The following is a 23,108-nucleotide window of genomic DNA, read 5'->3' on the forward strand; positions in this document are numbered from 1 at the left end:
GGCTTTCAGTGTCTTCAATTAAATTTGTGTTTTTCAAGGATTGTTTAAAATCTAAAATTTGCGACTTGAAAAGAACTGCAACCAAGCCTGTGACCAAAGCTTTATATAGGAGCACATGCAGTTAGACTACATTTATTGTTCAGAGAAGGACGACACGCGTGGAGCCGGCAAGGTTTAAATAGTGATTCCCTGACCTACTCTTCATTTCAAATGTCATTTAACAAGATAAATGGAACAACACGGCAGTTATAAAACACATATAAAACTCAATTTGATCACTTCATCCCATTCACAGGCATGTAATGAGAGTAGAAAGTCAAGCATTTGCCAATATAGCCAACTTTAGCATAGATATAGCCTTTAGTATTGATATGGCCTTTAGCATAGATATAGCCTTTAGCAGAGATATAGCCAACTTAAGCATAGATATAGCCTGTAGCAGAGATATAGTCCGTTGTGGTTTTACTGTAATCTGTCTGGTTCTGGATACTACTGTATTTTCCCAGAATCCCACTGGGCCCTCGGGTAGCAAAAGGAAGGTCGATGCCAGCACACACACCTTCGCACCATTCACACCTGCATTTCACCCACAACGGCCTGCACCTCTTCAGCCGCCCAGGGCAACATTCTGGCATGAAGCTGTGACCCGAGTCGGGCCATTCACACTCTCTCTGCAGCGCGTTGAGGAAAGCAAACGTTTTGACGTGGAGTGTGCTGAAGGCATGGAGCTACTTATGAATACACTCCGCCCGAGAGAGAGAGTGCGGTTCTAAGACACACAGAGCCTGAGAATGACAGCACTAAGGCCACTGGGAAACAGAGTAGTTTTCAGTATAAAGTTTTCAGATTAAATTTAAAAGATCTTAAATCCCCCTTAAATTTTTCCTGAAACCATGCAATATCCCTTAATGTGTATCGAGGGGGCGTTCATTTAGGAGCACACTTAATTTCTCCTGAACCTGTTGCTACATAGAAGCCAACCCCTTATTTGCTACTGAAACCACGTAAATATTTACTTCAGATTCCTTTCCCAAAATTCCTATTAAAAAAATAACGTTTCTGTTTCAAGGTGTGACCTGGGTGGTGGCCTTTCACTGGTAACTTTTACTGCTTCATCCAGTCGCCTCACATAAGAGGCTTCCACCTTAAGCCCTAGAGCGGTGACTTGACAAAGCCCCAATGCCCTTGTGCATCCCCCCTCATATACACACTAGGGTTGCACCCGCATTGTTATACGTCCTGGCTACGGTCGGGGGTCTGAAGAGGTCAAACTTTGCCAGAAAGTAAACATTTGTTTTTTAGACATCATCATCATAGATATCTTTGTGATGGATGATTTATGGGTGCTCCATCACCTTCAGCCTCGGTAAATCCAAACTTGGCCCAATCCTATTTAAAGGGAGAGGTTAATGCTGAGTTGTAGCCTTAGTGCAGGGTCTAATTATGGTTCATGGGCTGGACTGTGACTCCCTCGTAACATTTCCTAGAATCCATGGAGAACCGGATATGTATTACAAGATCAGACTCTCCAAAATCCTCCAAAAACTTTTCTTGCGGACTGGTTATATACCACTGCAAAATTACTGTAACAACTTGCAAAGACTGGCTTAACCTTGAAGCTATTGATGGAGGTCCTGACAGTCAAAGGCAAAGGGAAAGGACTTAAAAACTATTTTACACAAAAAGACTTTTGAAGACCAGAGACAGAGAGGGGAGGCTTTGTTTCTGCTGACACAGAGCTGACCGATCCAGTTCTGACATTCTAAAAACTAACTTTCTCTGTGTACTCTCCCCTCCTGGATTAAATGAGCCTTACTAAGGCATATGTCTGAACATTAAATAACTTCCTATAAGATATAATCACAAGAAGCAGGCCAGCTGTAAGTAATCATGGGTCCCTCAGGATTAAACAGATGTTTCGATTCATTCTGAATGGAGATATGATGGACTTGCAACACCATTTAATACTGTCCCCAAGCGTGTTTTTTCACCTAAGCTGGCACTCTTAAAGGCATGAATAAGCGCATGCGTGAGTGTGTGTACGCTAGTGTGTGTGTGTGTGCTTAAGTGCGTGCATGCGTGAGTGTGGATATACGAGTGAAAGTGGGGGGTTGAGGTTTGAGGTATGACACTAAACATTATGGCCCGTTCTCCTGAGGCTTGATCCAGTTCCACTTAGCCAGAACGGAACCGGCCATGACCTACTTTACCAATCACATTTGCATCAATGCTGCAGACACACACACACCATCACTGATACTTTTCCAGGACGATCACTGGCGATTGAGTCTCTTCTGTTCAGAGACAGAATGGTGTGAAGGGTCAGGTCAGTGGTGAGGGTGAGGACAGGGAAGGGGGAGGAAAAGTGAGGGCAGACACGAGAAGAAAGTGCCCTGAAAGGGTGTGTGTGTGTGTGTGTCTGCCCTGAATGACAACGCTCATATCAGTCCATCCAGCTTTGTGTGGGTGTATTGAGCGGAGTGAGGGAAATGATTTTTGCTCAGGGCAGTAATGCGTGTCTGTGTGTGTGTGTGCGTGAGTGAGTGTGTGCGTGAGTGTGTGCGTGTCTGTGTGTTTGCGTGTCTGTGTGTGTGCGTGTCTGTGTGTGTTGGCCTCTTGCTGTCACAGTAAGCGGTGCAGGGATGAGTGGACGGGATGCCCCTCATTCCTCCATAAATCAGACAATAACAAACCTTCACACGAGAAGGGAGGGACTGCTCCAAAACAGACCATCCATAAAAGATCTTCCCATAGACTGGTTCAAAAAACAAAACAAACTCATGGTATGTGTGACCCAAATAGTCTACCAGTTCTACAGTCTTTTGACTGAGCGCATGTTAGATGTGAACTGTCCAGATACAACAATGCAAGAGAACAACAAGAAGGTGGGAAAACAGCTGGAATACTTTTTATACAGGAAACCACAGTATCGGCTATTGTCACTTTCATCTGGGATAAATCCTCTATTTTTGGTCTCAATGCAGTTTTACATTTCACAATGGAGGTGGAACTGGATCCTTGTTGGGCAGTTTTCATAGGGTAGGAACAGTATAGACACACAGACTTCTAAATGTGAGAAGTCAAGATGGCTGCCTTCAACATTATGCATGCTCTGGGCATGAAGTGCCTTATACGTGTAACCATTAAAAATGTCAGTGCATGAAAGTCTGTGAGTTCTGTGAGTTTTACACTTAAAGGAGTCCGGTCTCCGCCCCTAGCATAAGTTAATTTGAGCTGCAGCAGTGCAGAGTGCACTCATGTCAGCACTACCAACCGACTCCAGCATGATCCAATCAGTAGGCCCGAACGGCCTGTCTCTGGCTCCAGAGACTCTTTTCCAGACATAACTATCCTGACTATTCAGACGGAGTGTTTACCAACACTCCCGAGTCGTGAGACCCTACCAGTGCAATTCTGGGCAACACCGACACTGACGTTGGAAGCAAAATGCATGTTGTTTGTTATTAAGGTTAGCTATTTGATGACTCCGTGTCAACCAGCCATATAGGGATGTACACCAAAACTCACACAGACACACACACACACACACACACACACACACACACACACACACACACACACACACACACACACACACACACACACACACACACACACACACACACACACACACACACACACACACACACACACACACACACAATTGAATGTCACCATTACGGAGGAACCCTAGGAGTCTTAATTTTATTGTATTGGTTCAATGACCGTCACAAACATAATTCAGTAACTGCAAGCTTTAAAGTTGAAGCAGATGAAGGTATTTTAGGCTGAGGGAAATTCCCGTCCTCTGCACACACATGTGACTTCATGGGGACAGGGAAGAGAAGCTCACACTTTCCCTTGGCCTAATTATTGGTCCTCCAACAGTTTACCTTGCTTGTGAGTTACGAATGATTTAAAAACACTGAATAAGAAAATATAATTTAGGGGTGTCAAACCAAAGGAAAAAAACTTAACTTTTTGAGTGCTTTGAAAAAAGTTAAATATTTGAACAATTCTGTGACAAACCGTCCGTGGAATTGCCCAATTTCAAACCAGGATATCGTGTCACCCCACAAAATGTATGAACTTTCTATGCTTTCTGAAATATATGGATGAAAAAATGATTGCCATTTACTAAAATAGACTGAGGTATTTATCACCATTTTTATGCTTTTCTTTTTAATGGATGAAGGCGTTTGTTAAATGACAAATAGTAGATGATTAAATTATTAGTCTTCAAAATGGATACAACAGCACATCATTGATATGCCTGTTATCTGATACAGGTAATAAAGGTGGCCACTGTCCACTGTAAGTCTGATTGGAAAAGACTTGCTGGACTGGAAGATGAATGCTGGAAATGTTTACCTGCTACACCTTTCTCATCAGACAAACAACCCTGGCATAGCTGGGCATTCACAAATAGAGGGGAAAATCACCAGAATTAAAAACCCTGTTATTCCAGTCCATTCTCAAGGGCTCGCTCAGTGAATTCACACACTCACACACTCACACACACCCACTCACACACACACGTGCCTGGACTGAGAGGCTATACTGGGCTCATTATCACCTGGGAGAAGGTGTGTGCGTGTGTGTGTGTGTGTGTGTGTGTGTGTGTGTGTGTGTATATAAGAGGCAGTGGTGAGGAGGAATGACCTGCCGGCGTTGATAAATGACTGCAGGTGTGTGTGTGCGAGTCTCTACAGGAGTGTCGTGCGGAGCGAGAGCAGGGAATGGAACGTCCTTGAGAGAGCTCACCACTTGACCTCCACAGGCACGCACGAAACAATGGACTGTCACAGAGATAATGTGTGTGTGAGTGGCAGAATGCGTCAGAACGTGTGTTGTGTGTGTGTGTGTGTGTGTGAGTGTGTAAGTGCGTGTGTGTGTGTGTGAGAGAGAGAGACAGAGAGTTTAAGCATGTGTGTATGTGACCAGGTATGTTTGTGTGTGTGTGTTATAGAGGGTGTAAGTCTGTGTGTCTGTGTGTCTGTGTGTGTTGGGGGAGGGGTGTGTTGTGCAGGTGAGAAATACCAGGTAGCTTCTACAACCATATAGAACAGCTACTTCTGTCAGCACACACTGCATCTATTAGCCCTTGATGGAACCACAGGCAACAATCAGAAGTCACTAGTGTTAACACGCTGCATGACACGGGAGGTACTGGAGGAATAACATCCCTGTATCTCTACATCCTTACGCTGTCCACACCAAACACCAGTCCAAACGCGTTAGTCTCCAGCACACACTGCACAACACTGGCAGTTACCTCCACAAGCTTTTAAACGCAGGAAGTGCATGAAAACAGAAACTCAGATAGAATACGGTAAATATAGAGAATAAATGAAAACAGAAGCTAGGTGATGTTTGAAGACATTCAGACACCTGTTGAGAGTGTGTGTGTGTGTGTGTGTGTGTGTGTGTGTGTGTGTGTGTGTGAGAGAGAGCATCAGGCAGCGCACCAACTAGGAGCCTGAGCATCTCTGTTTCTAAGGGGAGTGTGTGGCCACACAAACTATTTATAACTGATAAGCTACCTCACATAGCATCCTAAGCTGCCTACAGCTCCTATGTTGGCCTGAGAGAGAGAGAGAGAGAGAGAGAGAGAGAGAGAGAGGGGGACAGAGAGAGAGAGGTAGATAGAGTCAGTCATTCCAATCTCTTTATCCACTACTGCTTCTAAGCAATTAAGGCATCCCTAGTCTGCCCAGGTAGCCAGAACCAAATCCATGCAAATCCAGCCCTGCAGCACCTAAAATATGTACCTGCAGTATCAGACTAGCTGTCTGCGGTACGGGCCACTGCCTTCTAATACTCCCCTATACGGAGAGGGGGGACAGGAAGGATGCAGGGGGTCCCGTTCAGACTCAAGTTCCAGGAAAATGTACCGCACCAGATGAGATCTCAAAAAACCATTAAGTCACCAGTCGTGAGAAAGAGACGATACAGTTCTTCCCAAATGTATGACAGAAAAATCAAACACGCGCGCGCGTGCACGCACGCACGCACGCACACGCACGCACACACACACACACACACACACACACACACACACACACACACACACACACACACACACACACACACACACACACACACACACACACACACACACACACACACACACACACACACACACACACACACACACGACGTACGTACGTACGTACGTATCAAGTTGGTTGGCTGAGAGATCAGTAAATGTTCGTTGGATTCGAAAAATTGAATGAATTAAAAGTACAACCTGATAAAGATCCAAAGAAAATATTGGCATCAAATCAAGTTCACTTCCTAAATTTACTCTAAATACTTCTAGGGACACTGGCACCACAACACAGACCTCTGCAACCAACATTTACCTCCGGCCCACGGACATCCATAACACTACCTGGCGTTTCCCTCGTTACCCCGTCTTGGGGCAGTTACTCTGCCACTTACCCCTCCGGCGCGAGGTTTCCCCCTGCTCCATAGTGCTGGGGTCAGAGGGTGGGGGCGATGGGGTAGTGGTGGGGGGGGTCCCTGATGAGGACGAGGGTCTCCTGAGCGATAAACCGAAGGATGAATGGATGGATGGAGAGAGAGAGAGTGCTAGCTTATCCCGCGCTCCGCAGATCCACAGTGACTCTCTGTGTGAGTGTGTGTGTGTGTCACTGGCAACGAGACGGCAGAGGCGCATCAGGAGCTCAGGGTCTGATCCCTGATCATTGCGCGTGCACGCACACACACACGCACACACACACACACACAGACACACACACACACACACGCACACACACTTACACACAGGGGAGGAGTATGCAGCACAGGGGGTGGGGAGAGCAAGAGAGCAAGAGAGAGAGAGAGAGAGAGAGTGGAGGGGGTAGAGGGAGAGGAGACACAGAGAGGGATGCTGTTACTATGAAGACAAGAAAAAAAAGAGGAAATAGACAACAGAATGTGTGAGAGAGAGAAAGAGAGGAGTGTGTAAAGAGACAAACGGTACACAGAGAGAGAGTAACATAGTGACTGAGATAGAAAAACGAAAAGAAGAACGTAAAGAAGAAAGAGAAGACAGTGGTAAGAGAGAGAGACAGAAAGGACAGTGGTATGAGAGAGAGACAGAGTGGACAGTGGAATGAGAGAGAAACAGAAAGGACAGTGGTATGAGACAGAAAGGACAGTGGTATGAGACAGAGACAGAAAGGACAGTGGCATGAGGGAGGGCTTGTTACTGAGAGGGACAGAGATGGCGGTGCACTGCTGCTTGCTTACTTACAAAAGGCTCCTTCACACCCCACTAGTCTTTAGACAGATCACACACCACAGCACGCTCTTTCTCTTCCGACACACACACACACACACCCACACCCCCACACACACACCCTCCTTAAGATCACAGCCACCAATAAGCATCCACCTCTACAGACAGCACAGAAGGTAATCCCTCCTTAAGATCACGGTCACCAATAAGCATCCACCTCTACAGACAGCACAGAAGGCCGCTGGCCAATTGGTGTGTGGATAAACCACCATATTCCTATGCTATATTTTAAGCACCATGAAGCGCATGTTGCCAGGTTTGTTTCTATCACTGGTGTAGTTCTGGATCTCAACATGGGGGCAGATAATGTGTTGGCCTTCATCACCCTGGATGACACATAGACAAAACCAACCCTCCTAAAACACGCACCTAACCAGGCAACCCTGAACAAAAGCGTGAGAGCAGAGGTATAAAGGCACAAAATAACAGTCACATACGACCGTGTTACAAAGCTGTAACAAGGCTAGTGTTAGAGATTGATTGCGGATCAATTGCCACTGACTAGTAATCACTTAATGGGATTAGATAAATCTGCTCCTTATATAAAGCAAACCAGAAAAAAAAACTGATTGCACTGATTTTTGATGCTTCTACCCAGCCCATTGATTTCTATAAGGATAGATTTAGTTTGGGCTGTAATGAAAGTATTATGCATTTTCACCTTCTCGGTCACTGCAGACGGAGAATGAAGGCAATATACACTTAACTTGATGAGTTGCTACAGTTGGTCACGGATCATGTGTGGGCAGAATTATCCATAGGCTCCACACACTCCATGACGTGACTGGCACATTGAGTGTTAGCATTTCACAGACAGCATAGAGTGGTGTGTGTGCACCCTAGTTTGGGCTGCCGTCATGAGCTGGCAGGCGAAACTGGCACCGTCCTCACACAGACCTGCACGAGATACAACTGAGGGCTGAGAATAGGTTGTCATGGGTTACGCTTAGGGTTTTGAAAGCTGGCTCCCGTTTGTGAAATATGGTCTAATTATGTTAATATGAATCTGCAATGTTGTAAGTTTGGTCACATTTGGTTGTAAATATCTGCTCTAATTATAAATGTCATGAGTTATAAATGTCATGTCATTTGAATTTTAAGTGTCACTTTTGAGTGTTTTAAAAGTTGATGACAGATTGGAAGCATATTAAGTTAAGTAAGAAGGTAACATATTAAGTAAGTCTTAACTCAGAGTGGTAAACCTCCTAATAGAAGAGCCCTGTATGCCTTTGTATTGCTAGGCAAATGAAGGGATAGGGCTCTTATATTAGGACATTTAGGCTACCACTTACTCCGAGTTAACTTGGCACTAAATAACCTACTCAGAATGCCCCCTGGTCTGCGGTTACTTGTCATGGTCAGGCGAGTGAGTTTTAGACGTCAGGACTGTGATACTTTGAAAGCTTTTAAGCTGAGCAAAGCCTTCAGGTAAAACACAGACCCGATTACATAACAGGAGCCTGTGGATTGAGAGAGGTCGGAGAGTGTGTGTGTGTGTGTGTGAGCTTGGGGCGGAAGTGTGTGTGGGCGTGTGTCAGCCAAGAGGCGGAGTCAAACCAGGCAGCAATCTGAAGAGCTAAACACTGACTTAAGCATACCGCGCTGAGCACTGCTGCTGTTGCTGGTGTATGTGTGTGTTTACACACTTTATTACTCTGTGTTTGTGTGTGTGTTCAGGACACATACGTACACACACACATAAGCACATTATTTAACGCAGACACAGTCTCAGGGAGGGAGCTCACATAATACACACACTGGCGCAAAATATATCAAGTCTTCTCTAAGAAAAATAAACATCTTCCTCACACACTTCCTCCCTGCCAAAGTGCGGACAACTGGCCTCGGTTTCAGTTTTTCTCCAGCAGTATTGAAATCTCTGAATAGTTCCTCTAAAACGAATCCTCTTCCAGCAGACTGACTTGAATGCATACAAGCACCATGCACAGCTCCCCACTGAACACAACATCCTTCTTCTTAATACAAGACTTTCTTAAAACTATTATAATAATAAATAACTGTTAAGGTAACTCAATAAAAGTCAGTTGGGAATAATGTTGTAATTATTAGTGGTATGATAAACTGTGGCCTGCTGATCTTGCTTAAAGATATGATTCAGCCCCAAATATACGGTATTATATATATATAATCTGACTTCCAAGAAAACAATGTCCAGTCAGTGGAATATTTTTTCTGCTCATTACATCTGACTCTTACAGAACTTCCACAATTATGATACCATGATGACTAGCGTGATTCTTAGCCCTCCCTCTGTTTTACAAAACACAGGCAGACACATTTTTTAAATGATGCTCTATCAGAAAAGGTCCATTGTCATGAGGTCAATAAATAAAAAAAAGAAAGAAAGAAGAAAAAGGCACTTGGCAAGTCTAAAGTGAAAAGGAAGGATGGAACAAATGAAAACAGTACCAAATTCCTCCAAAGGGGGGCACTGTGATACAGTACAGGCATGGAAAAAAACTCTGCTCCCGCCCTCCTAATTGACACCAGCTGTAGTGATTTAAAACCCAAAGCATACAGAGCGGACCAACTGCAAAACAAAACGGGTGTAGCAAGAAACAGATAAATAAACGTAGTCGGTGCTCAATAACAGAACACTGTGCCTGTCTCCTCCGCCCAGATCAGCTTGCTGTTGACTGTCTTTAATGATCAATTCTCTTATTCATCTCCGCAGGGCTACAGGTGCGCTCCTGTTCCCATTCTGGTTCTTGTGAACCTGGCCCCTGTAGGCGCTGGGTTGCCTCCCTCCCTCCCTCCCTCCTTCCCCTCCCTCCTTGCCAGACTCATAAAGAAGAGGAAGCAATTTCCTCCTGATGCAACGGCACTAATGAATCAGCTTAACACTCATTCTAATAAAAACAGCACTAGCAACCAGACAGAGAGGAGGGAGTTAGCGCTCAACCCAAGACCCTGACTCAGTAGAAGACAGACCTGGTCTCAGAGTGAGCTAAATATGACTGAATTAATACTGATACTACATTACTCTCAATACAATAAAACACAAAACGGCTCTTAAATATATATGAGTGCATTTGCAATAAGGGAATGTCTGTCTTTTCTTTCTCAGAAAGTCTTCTCTTCCTTCTGTCTTTGCTGCTGAAGAATAGAGAATAGAGACACAGGAATCGGGGGGGGGAGTTTAACAGCTGGTGGCAAGGTGCTGCTTTCAAGGAAAAGAGGAAAACACTCCCAAAGAAACAACGCAGACACCCCATGAAGTACAGGAAGGCCTGTTGGCTGACGGGCATGAGAATACAGTTTAAAATGGTGTCAGTAGTGAGAGTATAAGATCTTTAAAGAGCAGGTGTTTCCATGTCACATCTATAGCACACATGTAACATGTTACACATAACTATGTACAACATTGAGTACTGGGTCGCTATATAAGGACAGTGTGAATATGAAATAGGGAACAGGATAAGAGAGAGCCTGTCACACCTAGTAATTCATTGAGGTCATTTATGAGCCTTGTTACGCAGGACAAATATGTCCAAGTATTGCTTGCTGGTTTGTCTCATAAAACAAAGAGCTCTAGTTTTCTCCGGACTGTGGTAACTCTACCTCCGCTCTGCTGCTATGCTATGCTGTGTGGCAATAATGGAAGGCCAGGCGCCTGAACTCTCTGAACCTGCTGAGGTCCTTGCCATGCTGAAGCTGCAGAGAGGAGCTGCAGAGAAAGCCATGTTTTCACACTGGGACACGCAGAGAGGAGGAAAGAAATAAGAAAATGAGAGAGAGATAGAGGGAGAGAGAGAGAGAGAGAGGGAGAGAGAGAGAGAGAGGAAGAGAGATAGAGAGAGAGAGGGAGGGAGAGATAATGTATGCATGTGTGTGTGTGTGTGTGTGTGTGTGTGTGTGTGTGTAGGGGGGTCCCTTTTCTCCTCCAGATGTGTGCTGATGACAGGCTTAGACTGAGGCAACATGTGTGGCAGAGGATGAAAGAGCAAGTCAGGAAATAAAGAGAGAAAAAAAGGAATAAAAAGAAAAGAAAGAAAAAGAAAGATAAACACCACGGGGACAGAAAAATGACAAGGCAGGGAAAAGAGAGAAAAGACATGAGATGACAGACATTAACTGAGAGAGGCTTATAACAGTTCCTGTCATAACTGATACATTCAACTGAGAGAAAGAGAGACAGAGAGAGAGAGAGAGAGAGAGAGAGAGAGAGAAAGTGAGAGAGAAAGAGAGAGGGAGAGAAAGAGAGGTTTATAACAGTCCCTGGCATAAGTGATACATTCAGCTGAGAAAGAGAGACAGATAGAGAGAAAGAGAGAGAGAGAGAGAGAGTTTTATAGCACCACTTCCTGACTAACTCCAAGCTGTTAGCCCTCATTAACTAGAATGAGGTGAGTGAAGGAGCACAACAACGCAGCAGCCATCTGTACACAATCAACTGGAAAGAGCAGGCACACTCTTTCAGCCTAATTACAGCATTAATAACACCTCACACCACCAAGCTGTTGTGATCCCTCATAATATGAAAACACGCATCGCTAGCTATCTAGGCTAGTAGGACAGATTCACTTTACACATCCATAACCAGATTCACTTTACACATCCATAACCAGATTCAATTTACACATCCATAACCCCCAGATACTGCTATGTATTCTATGGTTATGTATGACTTTCAATTAAATTAATTAAATTTTTAGTTAAAATAGCGCCGAAACAATAAAATTGCCTGAACACCCCTGGGGCAAACACAATGGCAACAGTGGCAGGGAAAAACTCCCTTTTAACAGGAAGAAACCTAGGGCAGAACCTCAACTTAACAGAACCTCGACTTGATGCGATGTCTTTGAGATAAAGCAGACAAATCTTTTAACAGATGTAATCTTTAATATTTCACAGATGCAGCCTAATTAATTTCATAGCTAGCCTAGGATATATAATAAACAAGTGATATTTAATGGGCATATGAATTGAATTGTCCATTACATGTCAGTTTCATAAACGGTGAAATGGACAGAGCCAGCCATGTTAAAAGTGACAGCTGTCCTCTGACAGTTAAGGCCACATTAAGCTTAGGAAACATAAGCTTATTTTCTCCTCAGAGTCCTGCATGTAGGCCTCCAGTCCAACAGGGGGACCCATAACATTCACATGTCTACAGCACAGGGTGGAAGATCTGCTTCCTCTCAGGAGGAGAGCCACGAGAAGATGAGCCACATAGACATATATAGATGTATATATGTCTATGATGAGCCATGTCTGTGATGCACAAAGAGGGAGGGAGAATATACACACACAAACACACCCACCCACACACACACACACACACACACACCCACACACACACACACACACACACACACACACACACACACACACACACACACACACACACACTGGGTCTTATCAGTTCAAGCACATGGTGGGTGACCCAGAGTGAGATCAGAGGGTGTGCATACTGGCCAGGAAACAGGAAGCAAGAGGTGGATGTGTGTGTGTGTGTGTGTGTGTGTGTGTGTGTGTGTGTGTGTGTGTGTGTGTGTGTGTGTGTGTGTGTGTGTGTGTGTGTGTGTGTCTGTGAGAGAATGTCTGTGTGTGTGTGTATGCGTGTGTGTGTGTGTACATTTGCGTGAGAATGTCTGTGTGTGTGAGTATGTGTGTGTGTGGGGACTGGTGGTACCGGAAAAGGAAGACAGAAACCGAATGAGAAAGAAATACTGAAAGTGTATGTGTATGTGTATGTGTATGTATGTGTGTGTGTGTGTGTGTGTGTGTGTGTGTGTGTGTGTGTGTGTGTGTGTGTGTGTGTGTGTGTGTGTCTGTGTGTGTGAGAGAGTGAGAGTGAAAGAGGGACAGTGTGTGAAAGAAAGAAAAAGAGAAAGACCAAACATATATGTGAGAGAGGAAGAGTGCGAGGCAAAGAGAGAAAAACACAAAGAGAAGAGAAAAAGGAAAGAGGAAGTCTCTCCACCACCCTTCTCTGCACCCTTACTACTCCACCCCAAACAGCACAAGAGTTACACACAGTCTACTACAACCCCAGAGTTACACACAGTCTACTACAACACCTATAACCCCAGAGTTACACACAGTATATAACACCTATAACCCCAGAGTTACACACAGTATACTACAACACCTATAACCCCAGAGTTACACACAGTATATAACACCTATAACCCCAGAGTTACACACAGTATATAACACCTATAACCCCAGAGTTACACACAGTATTCTACAACACCAGAGTTACACACAGTCTACTACAACACCTATAACCCCAGAGTTACACACAGTATTCTACAACACCAGAGTTACACACAGTCTACTACAACACCCATAACCCCAGAGTTACACACAGTCTACTAGAGATGAACTGGTTAACTGATTTGGTTGGATACACTGATTCAGAGGGCAACAATATGAATCATGCAATGGTAACAAACAACCCATTCAAAATGGAAAAAAAGTGCGTGTGTGTGTGTGTGTGTGTGTGTGTGTGTGTGTGTGTGTGTGTGTGTGTGTGTGTGTGTGTGTGCGCAGTGTCCTGACCTGGTTCTTAGTGTCTGGTGTGTATATGGGTATGTGTGAGCCCATATGTGTGAGCCCATATGTGTGTGTGTGTGTGTGTGTGTGTGTGTGTGTGTGTGTGTGTGTGTGTGTGCTAGACTGTGCTAGTCTATGGCAGACTCCGCCGTCTTGAGTACGTTTAAAAGGTGGGTACAGGGTCTGCCAGGGTCACTCTCATCTCCCCACCACCCGCTGTCACCTCCCCAACCCAACCCTTCACCCACCAGGCCACCAATGCATCACCTCATATGGAAAGCATTGGGAAATACTTGAAGAAAGGGTCTTTAGGTCTTTTGTGTGTGTGTGTGTGTGTGTATATGTAAGTGGCATCAGACAACGATCCATGGCGATCATCTTCAGCTAGTCTGAGAATACAGAACGCAAGAGTCTGGAAGAAGTGGACTAAACGTGTGTCTCTCTTCTTCCTCCACACAAACTGTTCCCTGTCCATTTCCACAAATTCAGAACAGACCACACCTCGTAAAAACGCACACACACACTGCGTGCACGTACACACACACACACACACACACACACACACACACACACACACACACACACACACTCACACACACACACACACACGCACACACACAGACACACACATACCCTCCCCCTCGGCCTGGAGCTAGGTAGCACACTCACTGCTGCTGGGTGGGTTACACAATCCTGTTCTCCTTCTTATCACACTGTGGTCGCTGCTGAAGGCTTGGGAACCATGTGTGCTTACAGAACACACTGGCTCGTGCACACACACACAACAAACACACCCACACACACACACACACACACAAACAGGGTCTCTCAATATGTTCTCTGCATCCTCACCCCACTTACCCATTGTTAGCAGTCAAATCACTCCCACATGGAATTAACAGATAAATGAAGAGAGGGGAGAGAAGAGAAGAGAAGGGAAGGGAGGGCAGGAGAAGAGGAAAAGAAAAGAACAGAAAAGGAATTAAAGAAAAAAAAGAGGAGGGTAGAGAAGAGAAGAGAAGAGAAGAGAAGAGAAGAGAAGCGCAAACAACAGCAGAGAAACAAACACAAGGGAATTTACCAAATTAAAGTTGCGTGCGAGACAGACGGACGGACTGACTGCGTAGTGTGATGAATCAGATGAACATGGCCCAACTTCGGGGACAGAGATGAACGCAGGACGACACAGGGTGTCTGTCTGGGCTCCAGGCTCTCCTCAATGAATGGCGGCCTTTTGTATCAGCACACACAGTCATCTCAGTCACAAAGACAGAGACACGCAGATGCTGGGAGACTGGCTGTCTGGTGGGGACCTCCATCTGGGCGCACAGACAGAGGAGCTGTGTACTGGCAGTGGGGTTTGCGGCCATGAGCCGGAGCTAAACATCTTCACTGCTCACGCAAGGCCAAAGCAGTCCTCTCTCGCATTCCTGTCATACTTAAAAAGCCTTTTATAAGTAGTGGCAGGACTGGATAAACAGCACACTTATAGCGACACTCACACTCACACTCTCTCTCACACGCACACTCACACTCACACTCACACGCACACGCACACTCACACTCACACGCACACGCACACTCACACTCACACGCACACGCACACGCACACGCACACGCACACGCACACAGGAAATGAGAACAAATCAGATCGAAGAAGAGGGACACAGTTGGTCTCGCAGCAGCAAACTTTAACACTGCGCTTTCGGGGCTCTGTTTAAAAACCACCGAAATCAATTAAGCTGAGATGAGGAACTCACAGCCCTCTCAGGAGGGAGACAGGGTATGAGGACATCACACGCTATCAGACACAAAAGTCAGTTTGGCTGCTCCAAGCAGGCATCTTAGTGAGGCGACGAACATTTACATTTTTCCTTCATCTGAAGCAACTCCCATAATAATATGTGGTATGCTATGGCATCAGTATGTGTGGCATGGCCACTGTCGCTGTTAGCAGCTTGTTCCACCAGTAGGGCTACAGGAAAACAGGAAATACGGTTTGTAAATATAAAGGGACACAGAGCATCTGCAAACCTATATATTACAGCATGAGATGTGCATTGCTTGCCAATGTTACATAAAACATAATGTTTTATTCGATAGTGGTACAGGAGGTAGAGGAGTCGTTCAGCAATCGGAAGGTTGCTAGTTCGATTCCGACGCCTCCTCACCAAGTGTTGAAGTGTCCTTGAGCAAGACACTGAACCCCTAGCCGCTCCCGACGTGCAGGCTGGCACCTTACATAGTAGCCTCTGAGGCATTCATCTGTAAAGTGCTTTGAGTGCTCTATGAGTTGAAAAGCGCTCTATAAATGCAGTCCATTTACCATTTAATGTCTGATCAACAGTGTGTGTGAAAAACAGTTCTAGGAGTACACTGTGTGAGATGAGAAATCACAGAATAAAAGCAAGGTCATGAACCACTGACCAGCTGTGTCTTAGGACACTGTGGTTATCAGTTGAAAAAATGTCTGGATTTGGCTAAACTGACTCACTTTTCCAGGGAAAGACAGGCAAAGAATGACGGACACCATTTTACAACACTCAAGATACCCCATTTACATGAGCCATTATCTCAATCTATCAAAATGACATCCAAATAACTCATAATTATCTTATATTGTCCTTTGTCAAAATGAGATTCAGCTGTAAATCAACCATTTTCTTTTTTCCACTTGTAGTAGCCCCAACTACAGATCAACCAACGCATGATTTACACGACCAGACTGGTGGAGAAAATGGCACAACGCCACCGCCACCAACTTTCTGTTAACCAAAGCTCAGCCACAGGCTTTAGTTCCCTCCTTATTCATGACTGTGTGCACTTATAATCATATCTCCATCGAACAAACACCATAGTAGAATAAGCTACTGTGAGTTTCCAAATCCATTTATCAAAAAATTGAATGCCTAAGCAAACCATGCAAAAGGTTCAAGGTACCTTTTATCTTATGTCAACAGTTTAAAATCCAGTGTTTATAACAGCTCCCAAGATAGGTCCAAACAAGAGCAAATAGCCATGCTGTTTAGTTTGGCCGGCCGACGTGGTGACCTGGCCTTATAAAAAGCTCTGCGTGGGATGCTAAAGTGCACACTGCCACTCAACTGGCTCATGGCTACCCTGTTATTCAACTTCTTGCTTGCTGTTTCTTCCCTCGTGTGCTCTCGTAGCTCAGCCGTAATTTGACCCAGATGTGAGGTTCTATGCTCCGGTCCGACTGCATCCGTAATCAGGCACAGAGAGAGGAGTCAGAAAATCCTTCCCAGTCTCTGCAGAGTCGCACAGATACTGTTTATCAGACACGCCTTTCACCGGTGAATGTATCTATAGCTAAAAGAGGTTCAAAAGGTGCACTGCAAGATTCTAAATTGATATGTTTTATCAAATTCAGCGAAATACCCATCAGGGTCCTCTAGCTATCCGGTATGTTTGTGCGCTCAAAAAAAAATGGGAAACAAGGCGCATGAAAGGGAGGGCTGTAATTTGATTGCGTTTGCCAGAGTCGCAGACTGGACCTTTAATACACTAATGTTTCTACAGTATTTACTGTAATTTACTGCACCACTGTGAGCTTTTCAGGAGGGCCTTAGATACATGTGTTATATTTGACCGTTCATTTGCATGTTAACCCTTCCTCAAGTGAAATCATCTGCATCCTTGTGATTCCACTGAACGTTATGAACCACGGCAGACTCCAGAGAGCTGCCACTCGACCACAAAGAAAGATCTGGAAGGCGGCAAGGACAATGGAGGGCTGCGCACGTTGTGAGCCTGACCAACAAGTAGATGCGAGGATATCAACACCCCTCTGTGAGCCAACAGGAAGGGGACGATCAATATCTCCAACCAGCACCTGACTCCATCCATGGAGAGACACAGGCGGAGAGAGAGAGGGAGGAAGGAAGAAAGAGAGAGAAAGAGAGAGAGAGAGAGAGAGAGAAAGACAGAGAGGGTGGGAGAGACAGAAAGGGAGAGAGAGCAAGAGAGAGAAGGGGTGAAAAAAACAATCCCACCACAAATTGCGTGAACCTCTGCCAGTCGGGCAAACTTACATAACACAACGCTCAAGGACTCCATAAAAACCTCTGCCTTAATTGCACGGCATGGTAGCAATTAGAGGAAGACAGCCGATTGGCTGGTGGCTCATGAGGCGGAGGGGGAAAAAAACGTAAACACGACAAATTTTTGGCAGCTGTGTTCCACAGGAGTTAGTTAGCGCTTGGCATTGGGGCTGCAAATAAAGCTAGGTATAAGCTAAACTCAACGACCTCTGCCAATTACCGCATACCGAATAGGTTCCAATTGATTTGGCAGGGACATGACTGGTCTTCACAGGCCTATGGCAGCCTTATGGCAAGATGAGGTGGCGGAACAACACCGAAGAATGTGTACTAATTAGCCCGTCCATCTAAAGGGCTCTGCTCACGTTAGTGGCACTTTAGTCACTGAAGTTTAGCGGACGTAAGTCCAGAATGAGGAGGAAGGAGATAATGTGATAAAACTGGTGGGGAAAACTGCTGGAAAACCACAATCATTCATCAGGAGATAAACAGAGACAGAGAGGAAGAAGAGAAAGAAAGACAGAGAAAGAAAGCGAGAAAGAAAGAGAAAAAGAAACCAAACGTACACGCTCTCTCATGGCCCCTTCCTTCCTTCGCACAAGTGTGTAAAAACACACTGAAAGGCGTGACCCTTGCTTGCTGTCAGATAGAAGCGGAAAGAAAAAGAAAAACAAACGCAGGCAGCGAGCAGCGAGCAGCGTCCGCCTCTCCCTGCTCCTGCTCCTGCTGCTGCTCCTGCTCCTCTCAGCTGCAGCGCGTGGGAGCCATTCCTGGCGTTCCTGAAAAGCGGATCTCACCTGGGCCGTCCTCGTCCTCCTCCCGCAGCACGTTGTTGTCGTCAACGCCATCACGGGACGACTTCCCGCCATCCTCCACCGGGACCACAGTGAAGTTGGTGGGCATTTTCATACCCCTTAGGCTGCGCCTGGCTCTGGGTGTGAGGGAGTGTGAGTGAGCCTGAGCCTGAGCCTGAGCCTGAGCGTGACTTCCCCACTGCTCCCCGCTGCAAAAACCCTTATCTCTCCCTGCCTGCCTGCGCTTCTTGTTTGGTTAGGTTGGTGCTCTCTCTCTCTCTCTCTCTCCCCCTCTCCCTTACACACACACACACACACATACACACACAAACACACTCCCACTCTGTCAGCTCTGCGAAGTTCTCTGTTTCGCCCCTGTCTCTCAGAGACCATGGGCCTCATGTGACCAGCCCCTGTCCTAATAAGGAGTGTGTAGGGCCCCGCCCTGTGGACCGGCCTCCCTATAAACACACACACACACACACACACACACACACACACACACATGTTGGCAAGACGCCTCCTACTCCTGCTATCAGCGATGGCCCCAGCTGGAGACTGGAGCTAAAGCAGGCTGCTCTTGACACAGACACACACGTCCTGTCAGCATGGAGAAACTGCAGGATTGATTATCTTGAGTGACTCCGTTTACTGACGGGACCATGCCTTTAGTGGGAATAAACTGGGGTACTCAGAAAGTGTAGCAAGAAAACACTTACAAAGAAAGACACACCCAGACTCCGAACTACAACAACACTGACCCGCCAACACTGCAGGACGACTGGGACTGCTGAGCTAAACGTACAGACCAGCGAAGAAGAGACACGTACAAACTGTCACAGACAAACAAAAGCAGACTGCAGAACTCACATACCTAACATTTCAGCGTTACGTAACAGACCATCAAAAGACCAAACTCTTCACTGCGCTAAAATCATAACAAAGGCAGGGCGTGGCTAGGAGTAAACTTGAGAAGGGATGTATCTTATTGCATCAAAGCAGAGAATAAAACACAATCACAATATTGTTGGCGTTAAGCTCCTTAAACCTGAGCTTTCTACGGCAGCTAAAAATGCAATACTTGAGGACCGAAGAGGTCAGATTTCAGTGAAAGCAGAGATAGTATGTCTCTGATAATCTAATCTGGGCAGGAATTGACCTCTGGTGGTTGTTACTTCTTTGTGTGTCTTTCTGTTGCACCGTGATGCTGCACAGGGCAAGGCTAAATATTTGGCTCAACCCGAGGTCATCTAGTCTATTCTAATCCAGTGATCAGTGTATCACTGAGCAATGCCATTGGCAAATATCTGGATTTAGTGTATGATTGTAAATTAGATATATATTTTTTTCCCATTTTGTATATAAATGGCTACCTTGGTACACTTCTGACTAATTTACATTTAGGCTTACAAATGTTACACTTTTAACTGGCTTTTAGTGTTTTAACTAATCTTGGAAGGGTTATTATGTTATCTCCAGACAGCTAACCTGCTACATGCATAGTTTACACTTCATACTATCAAATAAGTAATGCTAACTTATCAGCTTCTATGTACAGCTAGTCATGTAACAGGCCACTAGTTCCTGAGATACTGGTGTGAATACTAATATTAATGGGAGATTTCATCAGTAAAATGCATAGTTCAGTGTCAGTTACTCAGACAGAAGCAGGAGCTTGACTGACCAATCAAAATTCATATTTCCACAAAGCAAAGGGAGTTATTGATAACCTGGAAGCCACAGCCTCACAAATATACAAATACATGTACACACACACACACACACACACACACACACACACACACACACACACACACACACACACACACACACACGCACACACGCACACACACAGGTTTCCTAAAGGTTGAATGTTGCAGAACTAAGAGAATATGTTCAATGTTTGCATGCAGAGAAAACATAATGACTCTGACCTCGTGTTTAAGGTTAGCTAACCACAAGGCCTCCTTTGGTTTGTATGTTCTGGGAATGAGGGCTGGGATTTTAATTGAGATTTCAGCGAGGACGAACCTCCATGAAGATGATAATCCCTTCCTGGGAAAAGCTTCTTGGAGAGATATGCATGGTTACAGGAGATATATAGAATGATCATCATGGCTTGGCTTTACACGAGGGCTGGATCTTATAGATCGATGGGAATTATCCCACTACGCCACCAAACCTTGGAGGTTTTTCTTGGAGTCAAACAAACAATGTCAGTTTTTCACAGAGGACAGACAGCCCAAACTTCTCTGGGATATTTCTTATAATTCTAAACACCATAGACAACTTAAATCTTTCTAGATTCATTTAACTGTCTTTTCAGTATGAACACTATGTGGTTGGTCCCGCCCTGTATCTGAATCAGGTCTGTGCCACATCTACTCCACAATGAATAACCTGCCGAGACAAAAGCTGTATACGTGCGTCAGAAAGTTTAGCCCATTGTGTGCCTTCCTCATCTCTGGTAGTTTTGGCATCATCTCAACCAGACCGGCTGAAAAGCCTGAAAAGCTTAGGGATCACACACCACCAGAGCACCAAACCGAAGGACAGGGAAGGAATGAGAGATGGAGACTTGTGTTGACGCAGATAAACCTGGAGGAATTTCAGACCAGACAGACACGGATTCATACTGAGAAGAGACTTTTCCAGAGAGACGCCACAGATACGGAGACAGCACAATGCGAGTGAAGAGAAGAGCATTACAGCCACAACTCTGTGCCATTCTACAAGACAGACAGGCCACATTAAACTGTCCTGGTTGTCCTCTCTGTGTCTGTCCAAGAGGATAACTTTCTGTCTCATTTCATTTCAAGTCTAAGAAAACACTGAAGCCTTTTGAAACCAATCTCTTTGTGGAGAATCTATTTTCCCTATTCCGGACACTGCGGTCCCACAATGGCGCTCCCAGAATAGCCAGAGTGCTATCAGGAGACGTCCGTCAGACAGGAGATAGGATTTCTAATGCATCCTGTTATCCAGGGGCAGGACTCTGCCTCTCACTTTGAGGTGCAGCTTATCAGCGCTAGGCTAACTAGTCTAGCACATCCTTTCACCTGCCACCAGTCTTCTGAATGAATAGCTGCGTTAACTCATCTGCTGAAAGGGACAAAGGGAGGAAAAAAGCATGAGTCCTATGTATACGGACACAGGTGCCGGATCAAAAGCTCTGTGCACAAACAAGTGAATAAAGACACACACATATCCACTGTTGTGTTGTGACACTTTGAGAGCACTGATTAGTTTGTGGACGTTTGGTCTTTGTTGCCAGAGGCGGGTGGGGGATTGTTGTCCCTGCCTTAAGTATTTCAAACAGCCAGCCGGTGTTTACACAGCAAACAGTTTAAGACTGGGAAATGTAGGCGAATGTAGGAGTGAAAGTAAACAAAGGTCACTGCACCATGACCCCTGGATTCAAAAAATGTCTTACAACATATATGATTTCAAAAATTGCAGGTTGACCTTGGGCTGCCTTGTAACCCTGAATCCATTTGGTGATGACTGCAAAGGTCAGTGATCCTCAAGCACAAAGCTGACAAAGAATCTGCAGGGTTAAAAAGCTCTGAAATAAAAACTAAGTCTTTGTGATCTAATCTTCAGCGCCTCCAATCCCCAAACACATCCCCAAATGTCATACATAATTACATAATAGCTTAGGTTAATAATTAATTTAGGCAGACAGAGGGAAGACCATTAACCCAAGACAATAGAGAGGAGGGAGGGGTTGAGACCATGAGTGAGTGAGAGAGAGAGAGAGAGAATGATTAGGCTAATGGCCATATGGGTTGACCTAACAATGACTGCTGACAACTAACGATGATGAAGGCCAGTTGAGACTGCTGATGGTGAAGGAATTAAGAGTTTTCATAAAGGATCTGATGGGCATATCAACAACATATCTGGCCTCTCCATCTTTGAGTGGAGGGGCCACAAAGGGCCAAGACAGAGCTGGACATCACATCTGAAGACTCTGTTCAACGGCCCATCACAGCTCCACCACGGCTCCACAGAATTCAGTTTCATCTAATGGATGATAACTCGGTTACGCCCTGTCCCCTTGATTACATTTCAACCTAGGAGAGTACCACTGTTCCACTTCTACTATTTTACTCCAGTATGAATTACCTATAATCATGACTGTATTTAGCCTAAGATGCACTTCAATGAAGTCTGTATCACTATACAGCTTGTTTACTTTCAGATGTATACAAACAAACGGCCAACAGCCTTCAGCACAAGAAAAGCTTCACATTCAAAAAGCATCACCCTGCTGCCTCCCTCAGGCCATTTTGGGAACAGCATTTTCTAAAAGTAGTAAACATGTGATGATTTTCTGTGGAGGACCCCTAAAAAAGATTATGACACAACCCTCAGAAGTCATTATATCATTAAATCATAATATAATCATTATCTGAGTACAAT

At 45.1% G+C, this 23,108-nt stretch overlaps 1 protein-coding gene across 6 annotated transcripts in view; it reads right to left on the reverse strand.

Annotated features, from left to right (window-relative positions):
* The window catches only part of slc12a7b (solute carrier family 12 member 7b), a 67,924-nt gene that overhangs the window by 36,760 nt on the left and 8,056 nt on the right, over positions 1–23,108 (reverse strand). For 3 of the 6 annotated variants that reach the window (XM_031584039.2, XM_031584037.2, XM_031584036.2), the window contains exon 1: positions 6,445–6,639. The exons of 1 other annotated variant lie outside the window; for it this stretch is intronic. In XM_031584039.2, the coding sequence (XP_031439899.1) occupies positions 6,445–6,475 (31 nt within the window). In that variant the 5' untranslated portion in view covers positions 6,476–6,639. Of the gene's footprint in view, positions 1–6,444; positions 6,641–18,686; positions 19,007–23,108 lie in introns of those variants that run through there. 2 more of the 6 variants (XM_031584041.2, XM_031584040.2) reach the window with 2 other exon arrangements.

The sequence above is a fragment of the Clupea harengus genome, chromosome 17 (genome assembly GCF_900700415.2).
Source record: "Clupea harengus chromosome 17, Ch_v2.0.2, whole genome shotgun sequence".
In the NCBI taxonomy this organism is placed as follows: Eukaryota; Metazoa; Chordata; class Actinopteri; order Clupeiformes; family Clupeidae; genus Clupea; species Clupea harengus.